This window comes from Gracilinanus agilis, chromosome 4 (genome assembly GCF_016433145.1).
Source record: "Gracilinanus agilis isolate LMUSP501 chromosome 4, AgileGrace, whole genome shotgun sequence".
Lineage (NCBI taxonomy): Eukaryota > Metazoa > Chordata > Mammalia > Didelphimorphia > Didelphidae > Gracilinanus > Gracilinanus agilis.
Window position 1 is genome coordinate 395,590,210 of NC_058133.1, and position 23,675 is coordinate 395,613,884.

The 23,675-nt window shown below is 36.6% G+C and overlaps 1 protein-coding gene across 1 annotated transcript in view; it reads right to left on the reverse strand.

Annotated features, from left to right (window-relative positions):
* Positions 1-22,676, reverse strand: part of IFNGR1 (interferon gamma receptor 1) — a 32,678-nt gene extending 10,002 nt beyond the window's left edge. Inside the window, exons 1-5 of the mRNA XM_044677101.1 lie at positions 22,507-22,676; positions 9,705-9,819; positions 8,467-8,633; positions 4,017-4,192; positions 2,902-2,925 (exon numbers count right to left, since the gene is read on the reverse strand). Coding sequence (XP_044533036.1) covers positions 2,902-2,925; positions 4,017-4,192; positions 8,467-8,633; positions 9,705-9,819; positions 22,507-22,618 — 594 coding nt within the window. The 5' untranslated portion in view covers positions 22,619-22,676. The remainder of the gene's footprint in view (positions 1-2,901; positions 2,926-4,016; positions 4,193-8,466; positions 8,634-9,704; positions 9,820-22,506) is intronic.
* Positions 22,677-23,675: the final 999 nt, after the last annotated feature.

Sequence of the window (23,675 nt, forward strand, 5' to 3'; positions counted from 1 at the left end):
AGACAAGTGGGGACCAGGCCTGGATACAGAGAGGGGCATTTGAGAAGTATGCAGGGGCCAGGGACAGACATATAGTAATTGAGTTTAACCAACAGAAGATACACAAGTGGCATAAAAGTTTCCTCTCGGAGTAATCAAGACAAGCTCCAAATATGATTGAGCAAAATTCTTCTGCTTTCAGTTGGGAGCAATTTAAGGGTTTTTTTTGTTTGTTTTTTAATGTTGGTGGTAGTGCAAGGCCGTACAATACCAAGTCCAAAGGCAGGAGCAGAAAAAGAGTATGATACTATATAGTAAAGTCAAATTAGTTTTTGAAATATAGATGTCTTTCAGAATTCATGTAAAGTCAAATTTGTGTTATGCAAATTACGTGAGATCTGTGTATACATACATTTATTACCTAACGCAAAAACAAAATATACAAAATAATTAAATACATGGTAGTTTTGGAGATAGGACATTATAGGTGGTGGTGGGGTTAGATGACTAAATGTTTTAAGTGGAATATGGTACTAGAGCTTCATCTTAAAGGAAAAGTAGGACTCTATGAACTAAAGATAACATAGAAATACATTCCAGACATATGAAATAGTCAGTAAAAAAGCAAAGAGAGGGGAAAGTGTTGTATATGATGATGAGAAACCGACTAGTTTGAATGACAGAGTTTGGGGAGGAGAAAAATGTACAATGAAGCTAGAAAAACAGACTGGGGCTTGACTGAATAGAGCTATAAAACTATGCAGAAATTAATATTTTTATATTAAAAAGTATTGAGTAGGGGAAAGGCACAGTCAAATTTACTTAAGGAAAGTACTTTGGCTGCTAGCAGAGTATACTGGTGAGGTGAGAGATGAAGGCAGGGAGGACAATGAGGAGGCTGGTGCAATAACCTAGGCTTCTATAAGGATGATATTAGAAAATAAGTATTGTTTTATTAGTTTAGAGATAAGTAGAGAAGCTGACTTGAGGAAGAATTGGAGTTTCAAATAGAGCTGAGAGTATTAATTTCATATATTGGCAGTTGTAACCATTATTCTATGACAATTACACACTCTGGGTGTGGCATTCTGACAGTTGGCTTCTGGCAGTTGACAGAGCCATCCGCAGGTTCTTTCTCTCTCAGGGCTAGAGAAGGTAACATCTTTGCCTCTCTCTATCTCTGTCTGAGTGAAAGACTTGAAGGAGGGGAGTGTTTTCTTTTCCAACTTGGAAAACGCTATTCATTTATCTGTTACTGTGTATAGATTCGTTAAACTCTGAAAAGACCAAACAAAACCTGGTCTTTGGTTGAGACTCAACCAGCTAGCCTTGGTTATTTTTATAACTTAAACATAAAGTTAAGAATTATAGTGGTAGTTTTAGTTAGAATAGTATAAAATTTTGTTAGTTAGATCAGGGAGGATTAGTGTACCCTATGAACCACAGGAGAAGCAGTTCCTTGCGGGACCTGGGAGTTTATTTGGGTGGAGTTAGAATTACTTAGAACAGTGATGGGAAAACTTTTTAAAGAGGGGGCCAAAGGAAAGGAAATGCAGAGCTCTCAGTCTGTTTTTAAGGCAACTCTTTCGAAGTTTCATTGTATCATATCCTATTCATTGTATTCATCAGATTAGGAATAATGTCGCCCAGCCAGATAGAACATTTCAGGGGGCAGCATCTGGCCCGTGGGCTGTAGTTTGCCCATCACTGCCTTAGAATAAGAAATCCATTTACCCTCATATATTTTAAATAAAAAGCTTATATTCTATAATATGAGTCTCCTTAGCGTTCCTTGTACCTGGCCCTGAAGGAAGTTCATCTTTGAGCTTCACTTCACTTTACCACTGAAGATACTTTTGGTAACATCTATCAAAAGTATCTGGGAATCAATTTTCAACTTTTATTTCCTAGGTCTTTGTCCTTATTTTTGTGTTTGCCTATTTTTATTTTTACACTTTAAAGGTAGGGTCTGAACTATCCAAATGGTGACATGGTACTGAAGCTCAGCCAAGAAATCGGGGCAATAGAGTTCTATTGGCCATCTGCACAGGACATTTCCAAGAAAGAACGTAAAGGGAGAAGAGAAAAGCTTAGGATGGAATAGGAGGGTACTAAAAGTTAGGGGTATCTGATATGTATGGATGATGAGTCAGCAAAGGAGACTGAGGAACAAATAGGCAGAAAGGAGAGTATTCAGGAGGTCAACAGTACCTAATGCAGCAAATAGGACTGAGGAAAGATCATCAAATTTGGCAATTAGTTTCGAACTTTGGAGAGAACAGTTTCAGGTGAAATAATGAGTTTGGAAGCCAGATTTCATAGGATTAAGAAATGAGAGGAGAATAAATGGAGACAGTAACTGTAGATAGCTTGGCTATGGACAGTTTGGCTGAGACAGAGAAGAAATTAATAGGGTGAAAATTTGAGAGGATGGTGGGGTCCAATAAAGGTCTTTTAAGGATGGAGGAAGACATGGACAAAGTTTGAAGCCAGTAGAAAAGAAATTGATAGAGAAATTGAAGATTCAAAAGTGAATGGGGGATGACAGAGGATGCAATCTTCTGGAGAAGCCAGGAGGGAAAGTGGATTACATATACATGTAGAATGATGAGCCTTAGTGAAGAAAAAAGGGCCATTTCTTTTTTGGAAGCAAGGAAGAGAGTGGGCAATAACTTTATGTGGTTTTGAGATGAAGAGTATAAAAGGAGTCCAAAACAAATGACTTCATTCAATTTCTCAGTGAACAGCAAGGTCCTTAGCTCAGAGAGCAGAAATGAGGGAAGTATGGGAAACTCGAGGATAGTAGAAAAGGTTTAAACTCTTGTTGATGAAGTCACTCTGGTCCTTTGTAATCATCACTTCCTTTTCTGGATTACCATTTATTTAATAATTTCCCAAGGAATTGAGGTCATGCTTACTGACCTGTATATATTCTGTAGAGGCTTCCTAAAAAAAAAAAAAAAGTATATTTACTTTTCTTTCATTGTGGAAGACCACTCATTTTCCATGATTTTTCAGTTATTACTAACAGTGTTTCAGTTATTATTAAGCTGCCAGTTCTCTTAGTACTCAAAGGTATAATTAATCTGGACCAAGTTCCTTGAATGTGTCAAAGGCAACAAGGTGCTCTCTTACAATATTTTAGATATCAACTGCCTGTCAGCCATTATTTTCAGGCATTTCCAATGCAAAAGCTGTTGTCTTTGGCAATGAAATAAATAACTTCTGCTTTCTCCCAATAGTACACAATGATGATGAAAATAAACTATTAGAGAAATTCTGAAAAATGTATTCTATTTTTAACAAATTTGTTCTTTACATTTATCTATTATCCTCCTGTCAGGTATCTCTATAAGTACTCTTGGGATGATGGCTCATTGGTGCTCATCAGCTATGTTGTAGTAAGATATGGGTTGCACTAGATGGCCTGATATTCTTTCTAGATTTCAAATTCTGTGATTTGGGTCTTATGCCAAATTTTAAGACTTGTTTTTTTTGTGTAGTGTATTCTATGTTTTATAAAGCTATGCCACTAAATATTCTATCATTAAGGGTCAAAGGAACACAGATTTAAAAGCTGGAAGGGTTTTAGAGTTATCTAATTTAACTCTTATTTTTGCTGATAAAGAAAATAAAGCTTAGAGAAGTCAGGTGATGTGTCCAAGGTTACACATCCTCTTCAATGATTTCACAAATGATTTTATGTTTTAAGGCAGGATTGTCCTTGCCTGCCATTTCTCCCTAGCACAGTATATCAACACTTGCTGATGAAGACAGATTCTGGTCTTCCTTCTTGTGACAACTGTTTCACATTAGTTAAACTTTTATAAGAAATGTTTATAAGAAAATGTTATTTGTGGGTACACAGCTAAGCTGATTTTGATTAATTAAAACTTAACCTCATTTCCACAATATAAATACTTTCTTTACTTATTTCTCTGCCTTTATGTGCAGATATTCAGAACTTTTGTTATTCTACTGATAACCAACTTATATTATAGTCAGAATATTTCTAATTTGAAAAATGCTGAACATACCATACTTCCATTTATCTTCCAATACACCTTGTATGAGAACATGCTGCATTCATCCTCATAATGGTCATACACAATTCCTTTCTTTTTATTTTCAACAATTATTAGAGGATGGCTTATATCAACGATAAGTTGGTGATCTTTCATTTGAACCTTCAGTTTGGGTGGCCCAATTTTTCCTGAAATAAGCAGCAATATTATTTTAGGCACATGAGTTTAATAAAATACTATAAATATTTGTTAAATGCCTACTCTGTATCAAGAACTGGATACAAATACAATACAAATAAAAAAGAGAGTCCCTGCCCTCAAGGAACTTGAACACTTTGGAGAAGACAATAGGAAAGAAAAGGAAACTGGAAGGGAGGGGAAGGGGGCCTAAAGTTGCATGAACAGGTTCCCTGGGGTTGAAACCAAATAGCCCAGCAAAAGGTAAGTGGAGTTAGGTGTAAAGTCCAGGTTCTAGCCCTCTATATAGGAAAACTTTGGGAGAAATATAGTCCCTCCTTTGTCTAAGTAGGGCAATATTTAGTTTATGATGGAAAGATTAAAAAAAAACATTCTATAAGCTATTCAGACAAGACTTTATTAATTTTCCTTTGTAATCTAATATTCAGTAAAATTCACTCAGGAAATTCCTTATGCAATTTAATTCCATCTTATTCTCGGTGAAGCAAATTTGACAGTGAGTCTTAACATCTCTTGGCAAGCTGACCCTTCTTACCTTTGTATATGGATTTACAAACCTAATCTCCTGAGAGTGCTACACTAGAAAATTTAAGAATCCTTGACCAATTTAGAAACAAATGCATAATCCTAGCACTGGAAGAAACTCAGATATCATCCAGAACTCATACCTGAACAGGAATGCCCTCTATAATATCACTGACAGGTAGTAGTTACAAAGCTTCTGTTTGAAGACCTTCAAGGGAAGATAAAGAACCCTTTATTCTCCTACAGTAGTTCGTTCTATTTTGGATAATTCTGATTGTTCTTTTCCAGTGAGCTAAACGTGACTCACTGCAAATTTTATCTATTGCTCCTATCTCTCTTCTCTGAAGAGAAGCAGAATAAGTATAACTTCTAGTCCATATGAGAATGCAAGCTCTTTGAAGTCAGGAACTGGTTTTGCTTTTGTTTATATTCACAGTGCTTGGCATATAATAAACCCTTAATAAATGCTCATTTATAGACTGGCCTCATTGGAATGCTCCAAGTCTATACAAAACATTTTGATTATGTTAATCTAAGAACAATAATGAGATCTTTGTAAAGCACTTAGCCTAATGCCAGAGACATATGTAAATACTAGCTACTATCATTAATCATATTAATATTATTACTACAATATTATATTTAATAGCAGCTAGCAATCACATAGTATCAACTATGTACCAGGCACTAGGCTAAATGATTTATAAATGTTATTTCACTGATCTTCAAAACAAGCCTGAGAGACAAATGCTATTGTTATTGCTATTTTACAGCCAAGGAAACTGAGCGAAATTGAGTTTAAGTAACTTGCCAAGGGTCACACTGCTAATAAGTGGCTGAGGCTGTATTTGAATTCCTGGCTGAGCACTTATCAACTGTTTCACCTACCTGTCTACTAATACAGAACCTCTTGTTGTTCAGTCAGGCCTGATCTTCATGGTTCCATTTGAGGTTTTCTTGGTAAATATACTGGAGTGGCTTGTTATTTCCTTCTCCAGCTCATTTTACATATGAGGAAACTGAGGCCAACAGGTTTTAAACTCAGGAAGGTGAATTTCCTGACTCCAGGTTTTATCAGAATTAAAAACAGGATTGATCCATGATTCCATTTTTCATTTTTGCTAATATCAAAAGGAAGGTTGTCTTATCCATATTCTTTCCTAGCTGTCCAATGTCACAATAATTTAGTTAGAAGGAACCACATATTTAAATTCTTTATTTTGCATGTAAGGAATCACATACTAACTAACTTTCTCTGCCAGTAACATCCTTTCTAGTCAAAGAATTTCTGGTTTATTGTCAATTTATCTACCTAGAAATTGCTGTAGTTCCTTTCTGATATAGGTATATTCTAACAACTATTGTTTTTTGAGTATAAAATATTCTCAAAGGTACTTCTGAAGGTCTCTTTCCTAAATTCAAAAAAAGGACACCAAATTGGAATATTAAGTTGGATAGAATGACAAATCTGAATTATAGGAGTATTATTTTACAGGTATCTGAATTACAGGAGTATAACTTTATAACTTCTAAACACTTCACATATTTAATTACAAATAAAAACTAAATGAGTACAATGCACAATAGGCCAGGATTTATATTAAGTGATGTTTCTAAGAGGAAAATCTTTTTGAACTTAGCATAGAACTCATTTAACATTTTTTTTCTCTTTTGGATAAACCCAATTAACTCCAGGAATAGCAGCCCCAACAACCTGCCAACAACCAACCTTGTTCCCAGCCTGATCTTCACAGTCATTGGACAGAAGAGCAAACTCCATAGAGAAAGGGACTACTTTCCCCATCAAGTGCTGACCAACTGCCACCAATGGGCAGGCTAGACATTCTAGCTGAAGCAATATGGTATCACAAAAGATAGGAGGCGACATGAACCAGACAGATCAGGATCTCCACTACTTTCTCTCCTCACAACCTAGAAAATTGACAGGACCCAGAGTCCATGAACCTAAGACCAGTACTACTTCCAGTCAGGAGCTTACAGCCATCACTGAAAGGAACAATACCTTGTAGATAAGAAGCTCATCATTCCCACCACCACCATCATCCAACAACCAACTATCACTGATAGGTAAGTCTCAAAGCCCCAGGAACAATCATGTAACATCAACCGCTAAGGCTCTTCTGATTCCTAGGTCCAGCATTCTTGCTATTTTGCCATGTTTCTGAAGGCTTATTTTTAAGTCTTATCTTCTTTCATGACAGCAAAGAATCCAGGGAAACAATTTAAGGATGCAATTTATCAATTGTCTCTGCAAGTTCTGTAGCTTCTACCTTTTTCAAATAGTCATAGCTACTGAAGAACAAGAAAATAAAGTTTTCACTTAGCACTGTCAAATAGTTCAGAATCAGAACATGGAGGCAGTTAGATAGAATACAGTGGATAGAATACCAGGCCTGGAGTTGAGAGGACCTGGGTTCAAATCTGTCCTCAGACACTTTCTGTATGACCCTGAACAAGTCGCTTAATTCCAATTGCCTACCCTTATTACTCTTTTGTCTTTGAATCAATAAAAAATGGCAGAAAATAATATATATCTACTTTACTGATCATAATGCAATATATATGTATATACATAGATATATTTTAAAAGCTTTAGAAAAAGAAAGAAATGTCAGATCAAAGAACAAATCATATTGTAATATATGAATGTGCTGGAGTACTATTTTGCTGTAAGAAATGAGGAAATAGATAATTTCAAAAGACATGGGAAGATTTAAATGAACTGAAGCATAGTGAAGTAAGCAGAATTAGAAAAATTTATATTATCCTATCAATAGAAAAATGAATAATTTTGAGGACTTTTATAAACATATAAAGAAAGAAATTAATAGAACCAGGAGAATTTATATAACACTGTAAAAATGAACATCTCTGAAGGCTATAAGGCCTCTGAAAAATGACCCTAGCAGATTCTAGGGAACCAATAATGAAACATGCTATCCACTACAGAATGGGGATAAGACTTAGGATGCAGAATGAGACATATATATTTTTGTGGAAAGTCATCAGGAGTTTTATTTAAATATGAATATAGCTAACTCATAATTTTCATGGAGGTAACATTTCTAGAAAATGTTGCAAAAGTAAAAAAATTGTGAATCTCCTCACTTGGGACCCAGTTCTCTAGCTCCCACTATAGGAACCTGTATTTCTGACTGGTGAGAGTTCTTCATAATTAGTGCCGCAGAACAACAATGCTGCTGCTTTCCACTATTGCTATTCCACACCATCATGTGTGCAATCCTTTTCCCCACTGCTTTAAAGGACAAGTCCCATGGCTCTACTCATTACCCCTTTTCAAAGTACCCCTCCCCTGAACACTACTTCTCTTTGTGTTAATGTCTCTTATGAAGGGGTAAACTCTTTTGGAATAGCAGAGGCCTCTTTCTATATTTGTATACTCATCACTTGGCACACCAAGTCCCTAATACTTTTTTACTCATTCATAAACATAAAAAGAAATTTAAAAATCTCTAACATCAGGCAGCAAGGTGGCTCAGTGGACACAACATAAGACCCGGAGACAGGAGGACCTGGCTTCAAATCTGGCCTCAGATACATTTTAGCTATGTAACCCTATGTAATCACTTAACCCATCTGCCTAGCCCTTACTGCTCTTCTACCTTGGAACTGATATTCAGTATCAATTCTAAGACATAAGGTAAGGGTTAAAAATTTTTTTCTGCTAGGAAATTTTATGTTCACACATATTACTCACCCTGTTTACACATTCTAAATACTGGAGAATCAGCAAAGGAAGATTCTTTTTGTCCAATGGTAGCTTTAACTCTGGCCCAGTAAGAAAGGTCTGGGCTTTTAACATGTTCAAATATGTTACAAAAGTGTTCAGAAATATTGGTGCAGACTTCAATCCATTTCCCTTCCCTAATAAAGAAAAGAAAGGCAACTTGTTATAGTCATCACATAAACATACCCAAATAATAAGCAGCATTAAAAGAGATAACCCAAATAGGGAAGAATGTGGAAGTACTAAAAATTTAATTTCATTAAAAATAATGAAAGCCTTAAGATAGCATCTATCCAAAGACATAGCTATAAGCACTTCTAATACCCATATAGAGTATAGGAATATCTTCCATAACACCATTAACTAGTTCCATGAAAACAACTTTATGCAAAATAAATCAGATTGAAAACAGTGAATACTATAGTAACAATGCTATAAATAGTTAACAGGTTCTTAAGGATGGCTTCTGAGGAATTGGGAAAGGGTTAGAGGAGGGCCTAGGACTGTACAATGATTGAGAGGCTATTGATTGCCTAGGCCAGTGATGGGCAAACTATAGCCCAAGGGCCAGATGCGGCCCCCTGAAATGTTCTATCTGGCCTCCTGACATTATGACATTATTCTCAATCTGACTAATACAATGAGTAGGATACAATACAATGAAATTTTGAAAGAGTTCCCTTAGAAAAAGACTGACAGATCAGCATTTCCTTTCCTTTAGTCCCCTCTTTAAAAAGTTTGCCCATCTAGGTCAGTAATGGTAAACCTTTTAGAGACTAAGTGCCCAAACTGCACCCTCATGCCACATGTGAGCCCTAAGATGTGTGGAGAGGGGGAGGGGAGCAGCCCCCTCTGGCACATGTGTCATAGGTTTGCCAACATGGGCCTAGACAATATGGGAAGAACACAGGGAAGAAACAACATAGGAGCTTCTTCTAAGAAATTAACTCTAAGTAATGCTCACTGGAATCTACTCACTGGTATCTTAGAATTGTTTAAGAGAGGGATGAAATTTCTGGCCCAAGCAGGACTCTGGTGCCAGATTAAAATATAAAATAGAAAAATGTTTAACAAAATAAAAATACAACATAAGTAAGGCTAATTTGTGATTTTCTATGTCAATATGAAGCTAGTCAGGGATTCTTTTGTTTTTGAGACTAAGGAATTAAATAAAAACAAAAAAAACTGAATAAAACAATAACACTTACTCATAGTCCTTTAACTCTACTGTGAAATTAGGAGGCGGAGACATTAATGAGTAATTCCAAAATACTTGAGGATTCAAATTATAAGATTTTATTTCAACATTAGTTGGTGCAGGCACTGTAAGAGATTCAGATATTTTAAATGAAGATGTTAAGGAATGAATGCTAACAATAATTAACAAAATAAACATAGTAGAAAGGAATAATTATAGAAAATTTTATATTTTGAGCTTTAACTTGTATAAAATAATTCTCAATTATATTAAATCTTAAATTATTATGGAATAATTAATTCAATATGATGATTTATAATTAAGAGCCTAGTGACAATATGAACTAGTTAAATTCAGAAGTCACACATCAATAAAATGTTTTTAGTAAATTAAACAATGCATTCATTAAACCGAGAGAAGCATGAGATAATTGGAAGAAATGTTAAGAGGTCGTCTAGCTTTACTTTTACAGATGAGGAAATGGAGACCCAGAGAGTCGATCAGATACTACCCCTAAATATTTACAGTATGTTGCTAGAAAGTAGTTCATATGAAAATAACACAGACCATAAGCTCAAAAAGTGTCAACACTGTGCCATGGCAACTATAAGTAATGAATAGAAGCATAAAGTCTAGAAATGAGAAGGCCGATGGTCTCACTGTCACCTGCTTTGGCTAGATCATATATGGAACAATGTGATTAGTTCTGGGGAACTGCATTTTAGAAGGGACACTGATAAAATAGAATTCATCCACCTAGATAAGTGACCAGGATGATCTATTAAATTTATCAGGATAATGAAGGAAATCAAAAGTATATCATAGGAGATTTAGTTCAAGAAATTACAAGGTAAATATCCCTAGATAATTTAAGGAGAATATGGTTTTGGCTTTCAAATATTTGAAAGATTATTATTTGGGAGGATTGACATTCTTTGGCTGTAATATTTTGAGGCTGCTCTAAATGATTCCTAAGATTCTTTCCATTTTTGATGATTTTGATTCTAGTTTTTATCTTGATATCGTCACAAATATGAATTAGTATGGGAGTATGAGATTTCACTTGTACTTGGAATAGTTTTCTTGGGTCTCATCTCCCTACATTGTCATGAAGTGAGGTAAACTAAATCATTGACCAGAAAACCTGTTTTTCCCTGGGGAAAGTAAAAATCAGAATTGAGCTTTCCTGCAAAGGTAAGTCAGCTCGGAATCAAAACAACACAGCCTGGATCCATGAGAAAGTAACTCCCTTATTAACAAGCAGCCAGTCCAGAATAAGATATACAATGGAATGTCCTGTACTCCACACTACTGATGAATATAGCTTCTGGATGATAAGGTTTGCTTGCTCCATCAAGATTATGTTTCATTAACGAACATTGTTTGCTTTGTATCTTGCACCCTATAAAATCTGCACTATAATTTCAGTCTGGTGCAACTTTCATTATGAAGATTTGCCCTGGCCAGTAATAAATATTGGTTCCATTAATTTGAACTTTTGGGTGTCTGGACTCACTTTTTGAAGTGCACTACTTCAGTCAACCAAAGAATTTCACAAGGTCTGAAGATGGATAAACTCTGACCTTTTTTGTACACTTCTATCTGTAAATCCACACCTTCCACCTAGGTTTTGGGATGGGGGGAAAATGGACTGGGGTCATGAACCTTGACACTTAGTTCTAATCATGTTCATCTATTACTTAGCTTTGTGACCTTATAAAAGTCACTTACTATGATTTTATGATCTTTGGTTCTTAAAGTTCCCATACATTCAATTAAAAAGCAAATAATCTCACTAGTTTTAGCTTTGTCCTATCCAGCTCGTCTGGCTATCTTTCTAATAGCATCTACTGATCCCATTCTATATATCATCTTTGTTCCTCAAATTTCTGTCATTTTTGTTCATAATCTACATGTGTTATGCAGGTTGAGACAGAGATACGAACCATTTCTTTTTCTTGGTTTAATTTATGTCTATGCTGGTCTAGGGATGAGTGAAAGAAGTTTAATGAACAAATTTTTTAAAATGTTATTAAATAATGAATTTATGCCAGATACTCTGATAAGTGCTGGGGATAAAAAAAAAAGACTCTCTGCCCTCAAAAACTTAATTCTAATAAGAGAAGAATGGTGGCCTGGGAGGTTGGCAAGTGGTGGCAAAAGGGTAACTGATTGACAATTCCTTTCCAGAAGAAATGGTAAGCATTGGTCCATTGTTCTCAGAGCAAGAGATGAAAGGGACAGAGCATGTCAGGAAAGAAGAGAAGCACAGTCAGTTGGCTAGAGTTGGCTAGCTCTAGTGTACTCTGATGCATTACTCCAAAGTAGGGGATGGGAGGGTACAGCTTTAATCCCACAGTTCAGCATATAATGGAGATGGCAGTGAAAACTGGGGGATTGTGTAAAGAGGAAGGTGCTAAGAGTTGGTTAGATATAAACACCATTCAAAAGCATATTTAGAGCCACTGAATATAAGTATATAAATTCTAAATACATTACAACAATTAAATGAGATAGTAAAAAATTAAAACAATGAAATGGAAAAGAGAACAATTTTCTCAGAAGAGCACATTAAGCTTTATCTATCAACCACAAAGGTTTATGACTAACAACATTCAGGGTATGAAGGAAAAAGTGGCTGCTGTGGTTTATCTGTAAATTTTTTTTTAAAGGGAAAGAACATATTTCAATGATCAGAAGAGTAAGTTACATGTAACTAACAATTCTGATTCAAGTCAATCATAATCTATCATACATTTCCTGACTTATTTTACAGTTTTCTCTTTATACACTATTCAAGGATAACATGTTTGTTGGACTCCAAGCTGACTTGTCTTCTCCCCTTCCCAATGCTAATTCCCTTCTACCAAACTAATTCTTTACCTGGTTACTGGAGTTATTCAGATCATTGAAATGTGTCCCTACCCTTTAAAAAAAATGCAAATTTGTGGTTGTAGATGAGGCTTAACCTGGGTCATTTCAAGCTAGCTCTACTTTTATAATTAGGTGCCTAAAGCAAGATTTCAACCTGGGCCTTTCAAGATAGAAATGGGCATAGAATCAGCCTCCACTGGTTACTGCACAGGGGAAAAAAGGTCTGGTGTATGTATGGTAGAACCTACAATCTCTGCTAATAGGGGATTTGTTATTAATAATAATTTTATTAATAATTCATTAGACTCTAAGGTCCTTTAGGGTAGGAACTGTTTTTTGTCTCTTCTCCCCAGTGCTTAGCACTGAGACTGGCACATAGTAGCCTTTTAATAAATATTTATTGATTGGTTGATTCATTGATACCAGGAAGGATGAGGCTGGTAGATCATCTGAGCTCAGGATATGAGCCACAGAAGAGCTAAAAGCCAACAAAGTGTCCTCACTAAATCTGGCACCATGGAATCAATCTGGATAAAACCACCAGATTCCTTCAGGAGGAAAAAAATGCCCAGGTTGGAGAAAATGGAGATCAAATCTTCTGTGCCAATCTGTAGTTAAATTGTGCCTGCAAGTGCCTTCTTCACTTAAAACCTGAAATGAATAGGGAGATCCGGATTAAAAAAATAATTTTTTAAAAGAGTGAAGGGTACAAAGCCATGTAGTCATCCTATGAGCAAGCATGTGATCCATAATAAGAAACAGTAACAACTCGGGACATGTACCCTAATTTGGGGGGGAGAGGGAAACCCTGCATATTGTCTGACACCAGTAATCTCCAACATCCTACTTGGACTCCTGATTGAGGATTGTGGAAAGAGAAGGAAAAAAAAAAAAGAGAGACCAAGTGAGGTCTGAATACACACAATAGACCAACATAGAAAAGAAACAGAAGCCAGGGATTGAGGCAGAATTTGGACACACACATCAGCTACTCCATCCAGATCTGTGGCAGTATTTAGACAAGGGAGGAGCAAGACTTTAATTTAACAAGGTTAACTCAACCCAGTAATGGTACAAGAGACTGATTTGAACATGAGATCCCAACCCAAGAACTGAGGATGAAATTGTCAGTAACCAAACACAATGAAAGCAAATTGAAATACAATGATTTAAGAGAAAACCCAAAAGAGTATATACCCCCATTAACAACTACCAGCAAAACCTAAGGGGAGAAAATGGCTTGGCTTAAAAGACTTCAAGAGAGGCAAGAGAAATGAAGCATAAGCTAAAAGATTGAAATTAGAAGTGAAATGAATTTGGAAAGAAAAAAATGGATAGCATAAAGAACTTGGAACAGATAGTGGGAAAGCTTACCCAGGGGACAGCTAGGTGGCTCAGTGGATAGAAAGCCAGGCCTGAAGATAAGAGAGGTATTAGATTCAAATCTTACCCCAGATACTTTCTAGCTGTGTGACCCTGGGCAAGTCAATTTACTCCACCTGCTTAACCCTTACTGCTCTTCTGCCTTGAAACTGATACTCAGAACTGATTCTAAGTTGGAAAGTTAAGGGTTTAAAAAAAAAATAGAAAAAAGTACAATTGATTACAATTTAGTTAAAGAAAACAACTTTGAAAGACTCAAGCACTTGGATCAATGAAATGACTGATTACTATTCCAGAAGATTGATGAAGTATATACTTACTACCTCATTGCAGAAAGGAGGCAGATGAAAGATAGACATAAATTTTCAGAAATGCCCGTTGTATGGGTTGGTTTTACATTACTAGGGGCATTGAGAGTTGGGGGTAAGGAATTGTAATATTGATTCCTTTAAAAAAAGAATAATGAATCAAAAGTAACCAGAAAAGCAAAAGCTCAAAAAAAGTACATAAAAGTCCTGTTAACTATATACTCTATGATTCAGTGACATCTGCTGCTTTGCCTGCCTAGATTAAGACACTCTATTTTTAGACTCTGAGGATTTTTACTTACTATTTATTTTGTCTGGAATATTCTACCTCATCTCTGATTCCTGGCTTCTTTCAAAATTCTATCTTCTATTTGACATCTTTCCTAATCCCCTTTAATGCTAGTGCCCTATTGATTAGCTTCATTCTTGAATATTGCTTGTTTGAAAACAGTTGATTTTATTTTGTCTTTCCAAGGAAAAGGACAGTTCCTACAGAAGTTGAGACCTTCCAGATGTTCCTTTTTGTGGATAAAAATGTGCTGATTGCATCAAGTTTTAGAACTCTACAAAAGGGTTTGGCCTAAATATCAACATAAGGAAAACTAAGGGTAAGAAAACTGTTTATTGTCCCAGCTTTGATATGCAGGTGGAACAGCAAACCAAAGGGCTGGTCCACTGGAAAAAGCACCTTAGAGAGACACTACAATTGAAGAATCAGTTTTGCTCAGAGCTGAACAAAGATAGAACAGGTTGGGCTGTCTTTTTGGGAAGAACCTATTGTAACATACACAGTCATTTTGAGTATGGGTCAAATTATGTATAATTTTGAATTTTAAATATTATTTAAGTATACCTTGGTTGAATTAGAGCTTGCTGGTATGATAGCCTGAAATCAGTGACCTGAATTTAAATCCTGCTTCAGACACTTAGAAGTTGTATGATCCTTGGCCAAGTCAACCTTATTCTGTCTCAACTTCTTCACCTGCAAAATAAGGATACTAATAGCACCTATCTCTCAGAGCTTTGATGAGGAACAAATGAGATACTTGTAAAGCACTTTGCAATCTTAAAGTGCTATATAAATGCAAGCTACTCTTACTCTTTTCATCTCATTTTCTTTATTATCACTGTAATGAAAGTATTTGTAGGATGATTATATAAGGGGAGTTTGGAAATGAAGACTAAGCTGAGATAGTCAAGAAATGCCAAAAGGAGAGGGGCTGAGAAGAAAGAAAAGACTTACATACAATGACAGCTGAATAATGTATGCCTATAGGAAGGATATAAATTTCCTATCCTAAAAGCCAGTTAGATTTGGAGGTTCCAAAGTTAAGACAGAAATGAAGAGTAGGTTTAAAGAGAAGCTTTTTAAGTTGCAAACTGTGCTTTTAACACATGAAAAATGATATGGTTATTAAACATGTTTTTCTTGAAGTCATAATAGAAGAAAAAAATAGCTATTTTTAGATCAAATTTTGGGGAAAGTGTCTCATGCTAGTATATGAATATTAAAAATTTCAAGTTATAACAAAACTGAAGTTAAAACAAACTCCCATTCCCTATACCTACAATGTGCTTGGAAACTACAGGAAAAAAATAATTTTTAAAAGAAAAAAAATTACTATCTTCTCAAAAAAAAATTAAATTTTTTGGAAGTATCCAATCATGCTAACTTGTAGAAAACCTTTGGTGAATGTCTTACAGATAACTTGCTTTCCCTAAGGGGGCTATTCTGTACCCTCTATTTATTCAAAGACCTGGAGAAAGGAAAGAAGGGAAGGGGTTTAGAACACACACAATTCAAAGATATATAGGGGGCCCTTGGACAGAGAAGTGAGAGCAGGAACATGTGGGGAGATATAGAAGTGGATGGACAGAGGACACAGGGCAAAAGTCTCCTCTTTGGGCCCCAGAGGTCTCAAGCCAAGTTCTGGTGGCCTCTCAGCCTCTGGGTCTGCTTTCACTTGAAGGGTTTTTTTTGGGGATTGAGGAGGTAGGAGGCCACAAGGCTCCACAAGGAGCAGGAGAGAAGGAGAAAGCATTAGGGCACATATAAAGTTAGCAAAGCTGTTTTGTTGGGATGCAGATTTCATTCAGAATTCTTTCAGAAAGGTTGAATTTAAGTAATGCAAATTTACATAAAAAGCAAGAACTGTCAATATAGCCTACACAGAGTAAAATCTCAAATTACCTGGAGATCAGCATTCTGGACCCAAAAGGAATAAGGGAATGAAGAGAGGGAAACAGAATAAAAAATCGTCTTCTACTGGCAAAGAATTGATTACCCAGAAGCAAAAAATGCATTCAGAAATACCAAATCAGAGGGGGGTAGCAAGTTACAATGAATAGGGTAACCGAATTGAGTGAAAAAGACCGACTTTCAATCCGGTATCAGACCCTTGCTACTTGTATGATCCTGAGCAAATCACTTAAGCTCTGTTTGCCTTGGTTTTCCCATTTGTAAAATGGTGATGATTTTTAAGTTTCCTTCTCATCTTAAATGCCATCCTGTGACCTGGATGATATATACAACGGAAAATGTTGAAGTAACAAAAGTAATTTCTGATCATTTACCCTGTATGAAGGCCCAAAGAAGAGCTTTCTCATAGACAGCATCTCTTTTCTGTTTCTAATCTCTTCCTAATTGCTGGTTTCTCCCTCTCAATTCTCCCTTACTGGCTCATCATCCTTTTTATGCCCTTGACAGGTGTTCCCTAATGCTCTGTCCTAGGCCCTCTTACCTACTCTCATAGGTTTCCATGAGTTAAACAATTTTTTAATACAGATTCTTCACAGATCTATACCCACAAAAAGCATATAATAGATCTGTTGCATTTAACAATTTTGTTATCATATTTATTCCTTATGTTTATTGTTAATACTGATATATGCTAGTTATCTTTGTAAATCTTAAAAGACTAAATAAAAGTTAGCTGTTATTATTAACTGTACATATGCTTACTTTGTTTAGATAATAATGCCTGCTGGTTGAAAAATGTCCAGACTATATCAAGTGTTTTTGGTAGGTGAAAAATCTAAATTGCTATCGTTTTAAGCAATGGTTGTAATCTTATATAATGTAGTAAATCCTCATAACAACTTGTTAAACTGGAGCTTGTTCTCTATTTATTGTGAAAATGTAATACTATCATGTACTTTGTTCTTTGGTACCCCAGGATAACCTTTTGATTTTAAAAGGAAGAAAGTTTAATCTTAAGACTGAAACTGTAGCTTGTTTCTTCTCCAACCCACTTGTTGAACAAGAATGGAGACAAAAAGTATATAAATTGGAGTAGGTGAAGGAAGTAGTGCTTTTTGCCTTGAAACCTTGGACAGAGGAGGTGGCTAGGAGAACACTTGCTTGCTCAAGGTCTAGCTGCCCAGCTGGATAGGGAGAAGACTGAGAAAGGAATGGCCAGCCAAGCATGGCTGGTGCCTTTTCTTTCTCAGGACCTGCTTTTTATTATTTAATAAATAATTATAAATTAAGATACTGTTTCCAGAGAATTTTAATCATAGTATTATTTCATGATGGGCTTCAAAGAATTTTTTGGTTAATAAAGTCACTGAACTTTCTGATGTTTCTACAAAATTAGTATGAAATTATATGAAAAATAAATTATTTAAAATGCAGAATGTGGCTGAAACCTTCATTTCAAAGGTGTAAAAGAATATACTAAAAAATTCATTGTGCAGAAAAATCATTAACAGGAATTTATTTTTATTTGCAGCCAAATTTCATTATTATTTAGTGTCTCAAATTGGGCACATTATATTTCTCTTGTCATTTAACAACTGCACTATTCCAATGTGTTGCCAGTACCTATATTGTCTAACCCTCTATTACTGTGGTCTATTTAGTTTTACCTCTAAAAAAGGGGGGGGGGGGAGAGGGAGAAAATATATGACATCTAAAGTTAATATGAAAGATTTTTGTAGGGGAAAAAATTGAAACCCAAATGAAATCCATCATAATACACCATCAAACAGCTACGTTAAAATGGTAACATCCTGAATATGAACAAAATTTAAAGGGAAAAGTTTTGAAATGAAATTTAACATATCTTCCAGGGCAGAAGAATGTACTGTAGTCAAAAGGAGATAAGCTTAAAGAGCCAGGGTTGGGGGAAAAGACTAGTATAATAAAGACGGGTCTAATGAATGAATCACAGAATAGAGGAAATAGTACTTTCCTCAGACATTACTTATAGTAAAGTTAGAAACTAGAAATACAGCCACTAGGAGCCACTATTACACAAAACAGGACCATTCCTTTATTTTATTTCAAATATAGACAGGGATGGTCATACTCTTGATTTTTGTCACCTTCTTTAATATATTTTTTATTTAATTAATATTTAAAAAATATTTTTAAAAATGGATTATTACTCTTTAGTTTTTGTATTTATATTCCTTTTCCCCACCTTTACCCTTCCCTAAGAACAATCATCTTCAATTTAAAAAATAGATGAAAAAGATTTAAAAAATTGTTTTTCCCCATTACATGTAAAATTTTTTAATATTTGTCTTTAAAAATTCTGAGTTCCAAATTTTCTCCTTCTCTTACCCTTCCCTCATAATAGGGGAAATAATTTGCTATAGGCTATACATGTGTAGTCACAAAACATAATTCCATATGAGTCATGTTCTGAAGAAGACATAGATTTACACCCTGCCCCCCCCCAAAATAAAAAATACTTCAATCTGCATTTAGATTCCATCGGTTCTTTCTCTGTAGGTGGATAGCATTTTTCATAATAAGTTCTTCAGAACTGTTTTTAGATTATTATCGCACTGAATTACAGGGACTACTAGCGTTTATTATTCACAGTTGATCAGAGTACAATAATATTGCAGCTGTTACTGGGTGCAGGGTTTTCCTAGTTCTGATTTCTTCACTTTGATGTTCTAACCTCTGAAAAGGAACTATACTGACTGGGTACAAAATAAATTTGTTATCTAATTTCTACTGGGTCCTCAGTACATCAAGGCAATCCTATTTCTCTCTGATTTGATATTTCACTAACCCCAGTGGCTCTTCTAAACCACTTCACTATTTGAAGTAATCCACAGCACTACCTCACTTCCAGCTCAAGAAGGCCAGGATCAATCACCTCACACACAAACAAACCCTGAAGCTATCTGCTGCACAAGTTCCATCTTCTCATCCAATTCATCCCCATTTCTATCTTTTTTAGTGTGAAACTTGCCTCCTTCTGTGTGATCTCCTCCCATTAGATTATAAACTCCTAGAAGGCAGTGACTGTCTTTCTTTTCATCAATTGTATCCCCAATACTTAGCACAGTGGTTGGCACAAAGTAGGAGATTGATAAATTGTTTTCTTGGATTGGATTTTTAAACTCTACAACACTTTGCATTATGTCTCCCTTCTATCCACTCACAGCAACCACCCTCATTTGGGGCCACCTAACTGATCACACTTCCCCAAGTCTCTTCCCTTTTGCAATCAACTTCCTCCACATTCAACAAACTGATTTTTTCCCCTAAAGCATAGCTCAACTAACTCTCTTCCTGAATTCCAGTTATTCCCTATTACTTCTAGCAGCAAATAAAAACTCATCTAGCGTTGAAAGCCCTTCACAAACCTGTCCCTTTATCTTTCCAGTTTTCTTAAACCCTACTCTGCTTTTAAGGCAATACTTTTATAGCCTGCCTCAGTCAGGCTCACCTCTCCTTCACTGTTTCTTACTGGCTAAGCCTCATATTTAGAATGCTCCTCCTGCCTCACCTTAGATTCCTAGGAGTCTGTCAAAATTTATCCCAAGTGCCATCTTTTACAGAAGTAATTTTCTGGTCCTTCTTCCCCAAGTACCATAGCTCATAAGGTTATGAGATAACTATTAATACATATTTATCTGCAAATCTATATGCGTGTAGATATATGTGCATATGTACATATACACACATATATATGTATAGATACAAATACACAATTATATGCTAATAAGGAACACTACAAACACAATATGTTTATTAATGTTTATATCATTATATATAAACCAGAAATATATTTTTATTATTGAAAGGATATTATATGTAGATATGTACAGTTTTCCTTATCACCATAAATATGATGCATTTTATAAAATATATATAAAATACATTTATGTACTGCCTATCTTTCCTATTAGAATGTAAGCTCCTTGGGGTCAGGTATTGTTTTTTAACTTTTTCTTTGTTTTCCCAGCACTTAGTGGAATGTAGAATAGCACATAGGACTACCAATTCTTCAAGACTGATGGGTTAGTTTTGAACATCAAACAGTATGTAAGGAATAATTTTCCTTATTTGATTACCCAATAAACACTTATATAATGCCTATCTGCACAAGATGTACTGCCTTCTTAACTAAATATAAAACCAATTCTTTCCACCAAACTAACCCAATAGACCCCATTCTAACAATCCTGGGATGCCTCCCTACAGTTCAATGTCGCCTACCCACAAGACTGGTATCCACTTGTATTCAGGATCACAGATTTCAAGCAGGAAGGGACCTAGGGATAATTTAATTCAATTCCCTCATTTTACTCAGGAAGATATTAAATTAGGTCCAGACAGATTAATGGCTTGGATAAGGTCTCGCAGGAAGTATCTGGCAGAGGTAAAATTTGAGTGCACCAAGTTCAAGTCTAGTATTCATGCATTTTATTTCCCTCACATGTAACAGGATTTTGAAGGTCACTAAAAGCTAGATACTACCAGAATCTTTATCCGTTCTACCACCCCTCCCACTGGTTAGAATGAGAGAACAAATCAACAACAAAAAAAATTCACCTAAGAGTCTCCAAAATAGCTCAAGTAGAATCACAAGGATTTTTGGTTCTTGATACCCATCTGAACTTTCAGCTTTAAGGACAAGCTAATCACCTTTTCAATGTTTATATCAACTGAAATTGTGCGTCAAGTCTCACATCTGGGAAAAGTAAATCTGATGACTTAAATCATAGTGAAGAAAAGAAGAGTAAGAGGAGAGCTAGTAAAAAAAAGAGCTTCTGACTAGCCAAAGGAAGATGATGTGAGGACTTTCACCATTTTGGAAAATCAATTCCTTTCCTAACTTTTGCAATCAAGACTGTACAGTACAGAGGGGCAGCTGGGTGGCTCAGTGGATCGAGAGTCAGGCCTAGAGATGAGAGGTTCAAATCTGACCTCTGACACTTTCTAGCTGTGTGACCCTGAGTAAGTCACTTGACCCCCATTGCCTAGCCCTTACCACCTTCTGCCTAGGAACCAATACGGAGTATTGATTCCAAGCCGGAAGGTGAAGGTTTTTAATTTTTTTTTAAAAAAGACTGTGCAGTATAACATTTAATTAAAAAAAAAAATTTGAAGCACCTAGCATATCAAGAAATATCAGTAAGTTATAATTGCTGCAATTGAAAAAAATAACTTTTAGAAAATATAAACATCTCGGAAGAATAGTCTTTTTTTTTTTTTGTCACAATACTCAAATCGCCCAATGCAATACCTACAGTCAAGAGGGTGAAGATATCCAAAGATCCCAAAGATCCAAAGCTCGCACAAGTACGCACTTGCACGTTAAGTGTGGTTCTAATAAAGTCTCGCGGGACCCATAAACACCAAAGGTAAAAGTAGTCTTGGGTCCCAGCACACCTTTGATCCATTACAATTGGGAGTAATCCTTATTAACAAAAGGAAACCAGAAAAATCTACCTTTTTGTCATTTCTGGAAAGGCTGGTTAAACCTTCCTCAAATTAAAAATAATTTCCAGGGTAATTTCAAACAGTGAAACTCTTAAATCATTTATAAATGAAGCAAACATCATTCTGGAGATAACGGGGACAACGCCTATCTCCCTCCCCCAACGCTACAAGACAAATTCCATTGGTTTTCTTTGGAGGGGAGGGGCTGGCATTAGTTTGGGGAGCATAAACAAAAATGGGGAAATTCAGGGAAGTCGAGGGCTCGGTTTTCACTCAGTGAGAATGGGCTCCCTCTGGCTCCACTCTCTTCACCTTCTCTCCCTTCTTCTCTTCCCCCTTCAAAAATTTTCTTCCACAAGTCTACACAAACCACAGAGAGACAGTGTGACTAAGCGGCCAAAGTTCTGGGAAATCCCGGCCTCCAAGAAAGAAAGTCTAGACGCTAAGGACAGAGTTGGGTCGAGGCAGCAGGGGAGGTTTTCTGGGGCCCTCAGTAGCTTAACAGGCAGCGCCCCGCCCTCCCGATTGCACCCAATGGCCGATTCCACGACCCCTACCTACGGACGTCGCGGGCAGCCAGGTTGGGGGCTCAGCCCAACTCCGAGACAGAAAGACAAGGAAAAGGAGGTAGGGGGATACCCCAGAGGCCCCGGGGAGCCTGGGCCTCATCCCCACCCGTTCCCTGCAGGATCCAGCCCCAAGCTCCGGTCGCCGCTGTAAGATCCCAAAGGAGGGGACCGCCGTTGGTGCGGTAGGGTTTCCCCGACTGAGTCCTTCAACACAAACCACCAACCCCAGCCCACGAAGCCTCGAGAGCGTCACTTCCGGCCGCTTGCGGATTGGTGTTCCCAGAGGCGGGCGTGGGCAAGAGAGTGGACTTAGGTAGAGTAGGCCCCTAGTGAAAGGTCTCTCCTTCCTCCTCCCCGACGCCCCTCGCGGGCTGGTTGTCTGTGGTGGCTGCAGTGATTCTGATCACCCGGACTCCCAAGTTGCACCTAGTAGGCCTCGGTGGACTCGGTCTTCAGATCCTTCTGCGGTTAACCTAGAAAGACCTCGGTTGTTGTTTGGCCTCGCCCCCTCCCGTCTTCTCGCGGTATATCACACCCGAACCACAGAAGGAGAAATCTTGTTTCCGAGTCTTCCTGTGGCCGCTTTCACGGTCCGCCACACCTAGTAAGCAGATTCCTGGGCAGTAATGCAATTGAGTTCTCTTATTTTATGAATGAGGAATCTGAGGAGGAATCAATTGTTGTGAATAGTGTAGGCTTTGAACCCAACTCTATTCTGACTTCCATCTCCAACACTGTTTACATTATATCTTGTTCCTTCTTGATCAGAATAATAGAATTTTAACATTAAAAGGGGGATCAGGTGATAAGCCTACTCAAATTATGATTCTTACCATTAATATCCTGAGAAAGGATCACATCCCTTCCTTGCTTAAAATAACTCCAGTAATGCAGAACTCACTACTTTAAGAAATAGTTCATTTTATTTTGAAAAAAAATGTTCTTGTTAGGAAATATGACCTTATACTGAGCTGAAATTTACTGTCCTATAACTTCTACTCCTGCTCCTAACACTATCTTTTAGGGCTAATCAAAATAAACCTAGTCCTGCTTTCTCGTGACAAGTTTTCAAAAGTACCTCTTGACCTAGATTCTTACTCTCTGGATTTACATGGTTCAGGCAATAAGAAACAGTCTTAGACAGCTGCCTCTCAAAT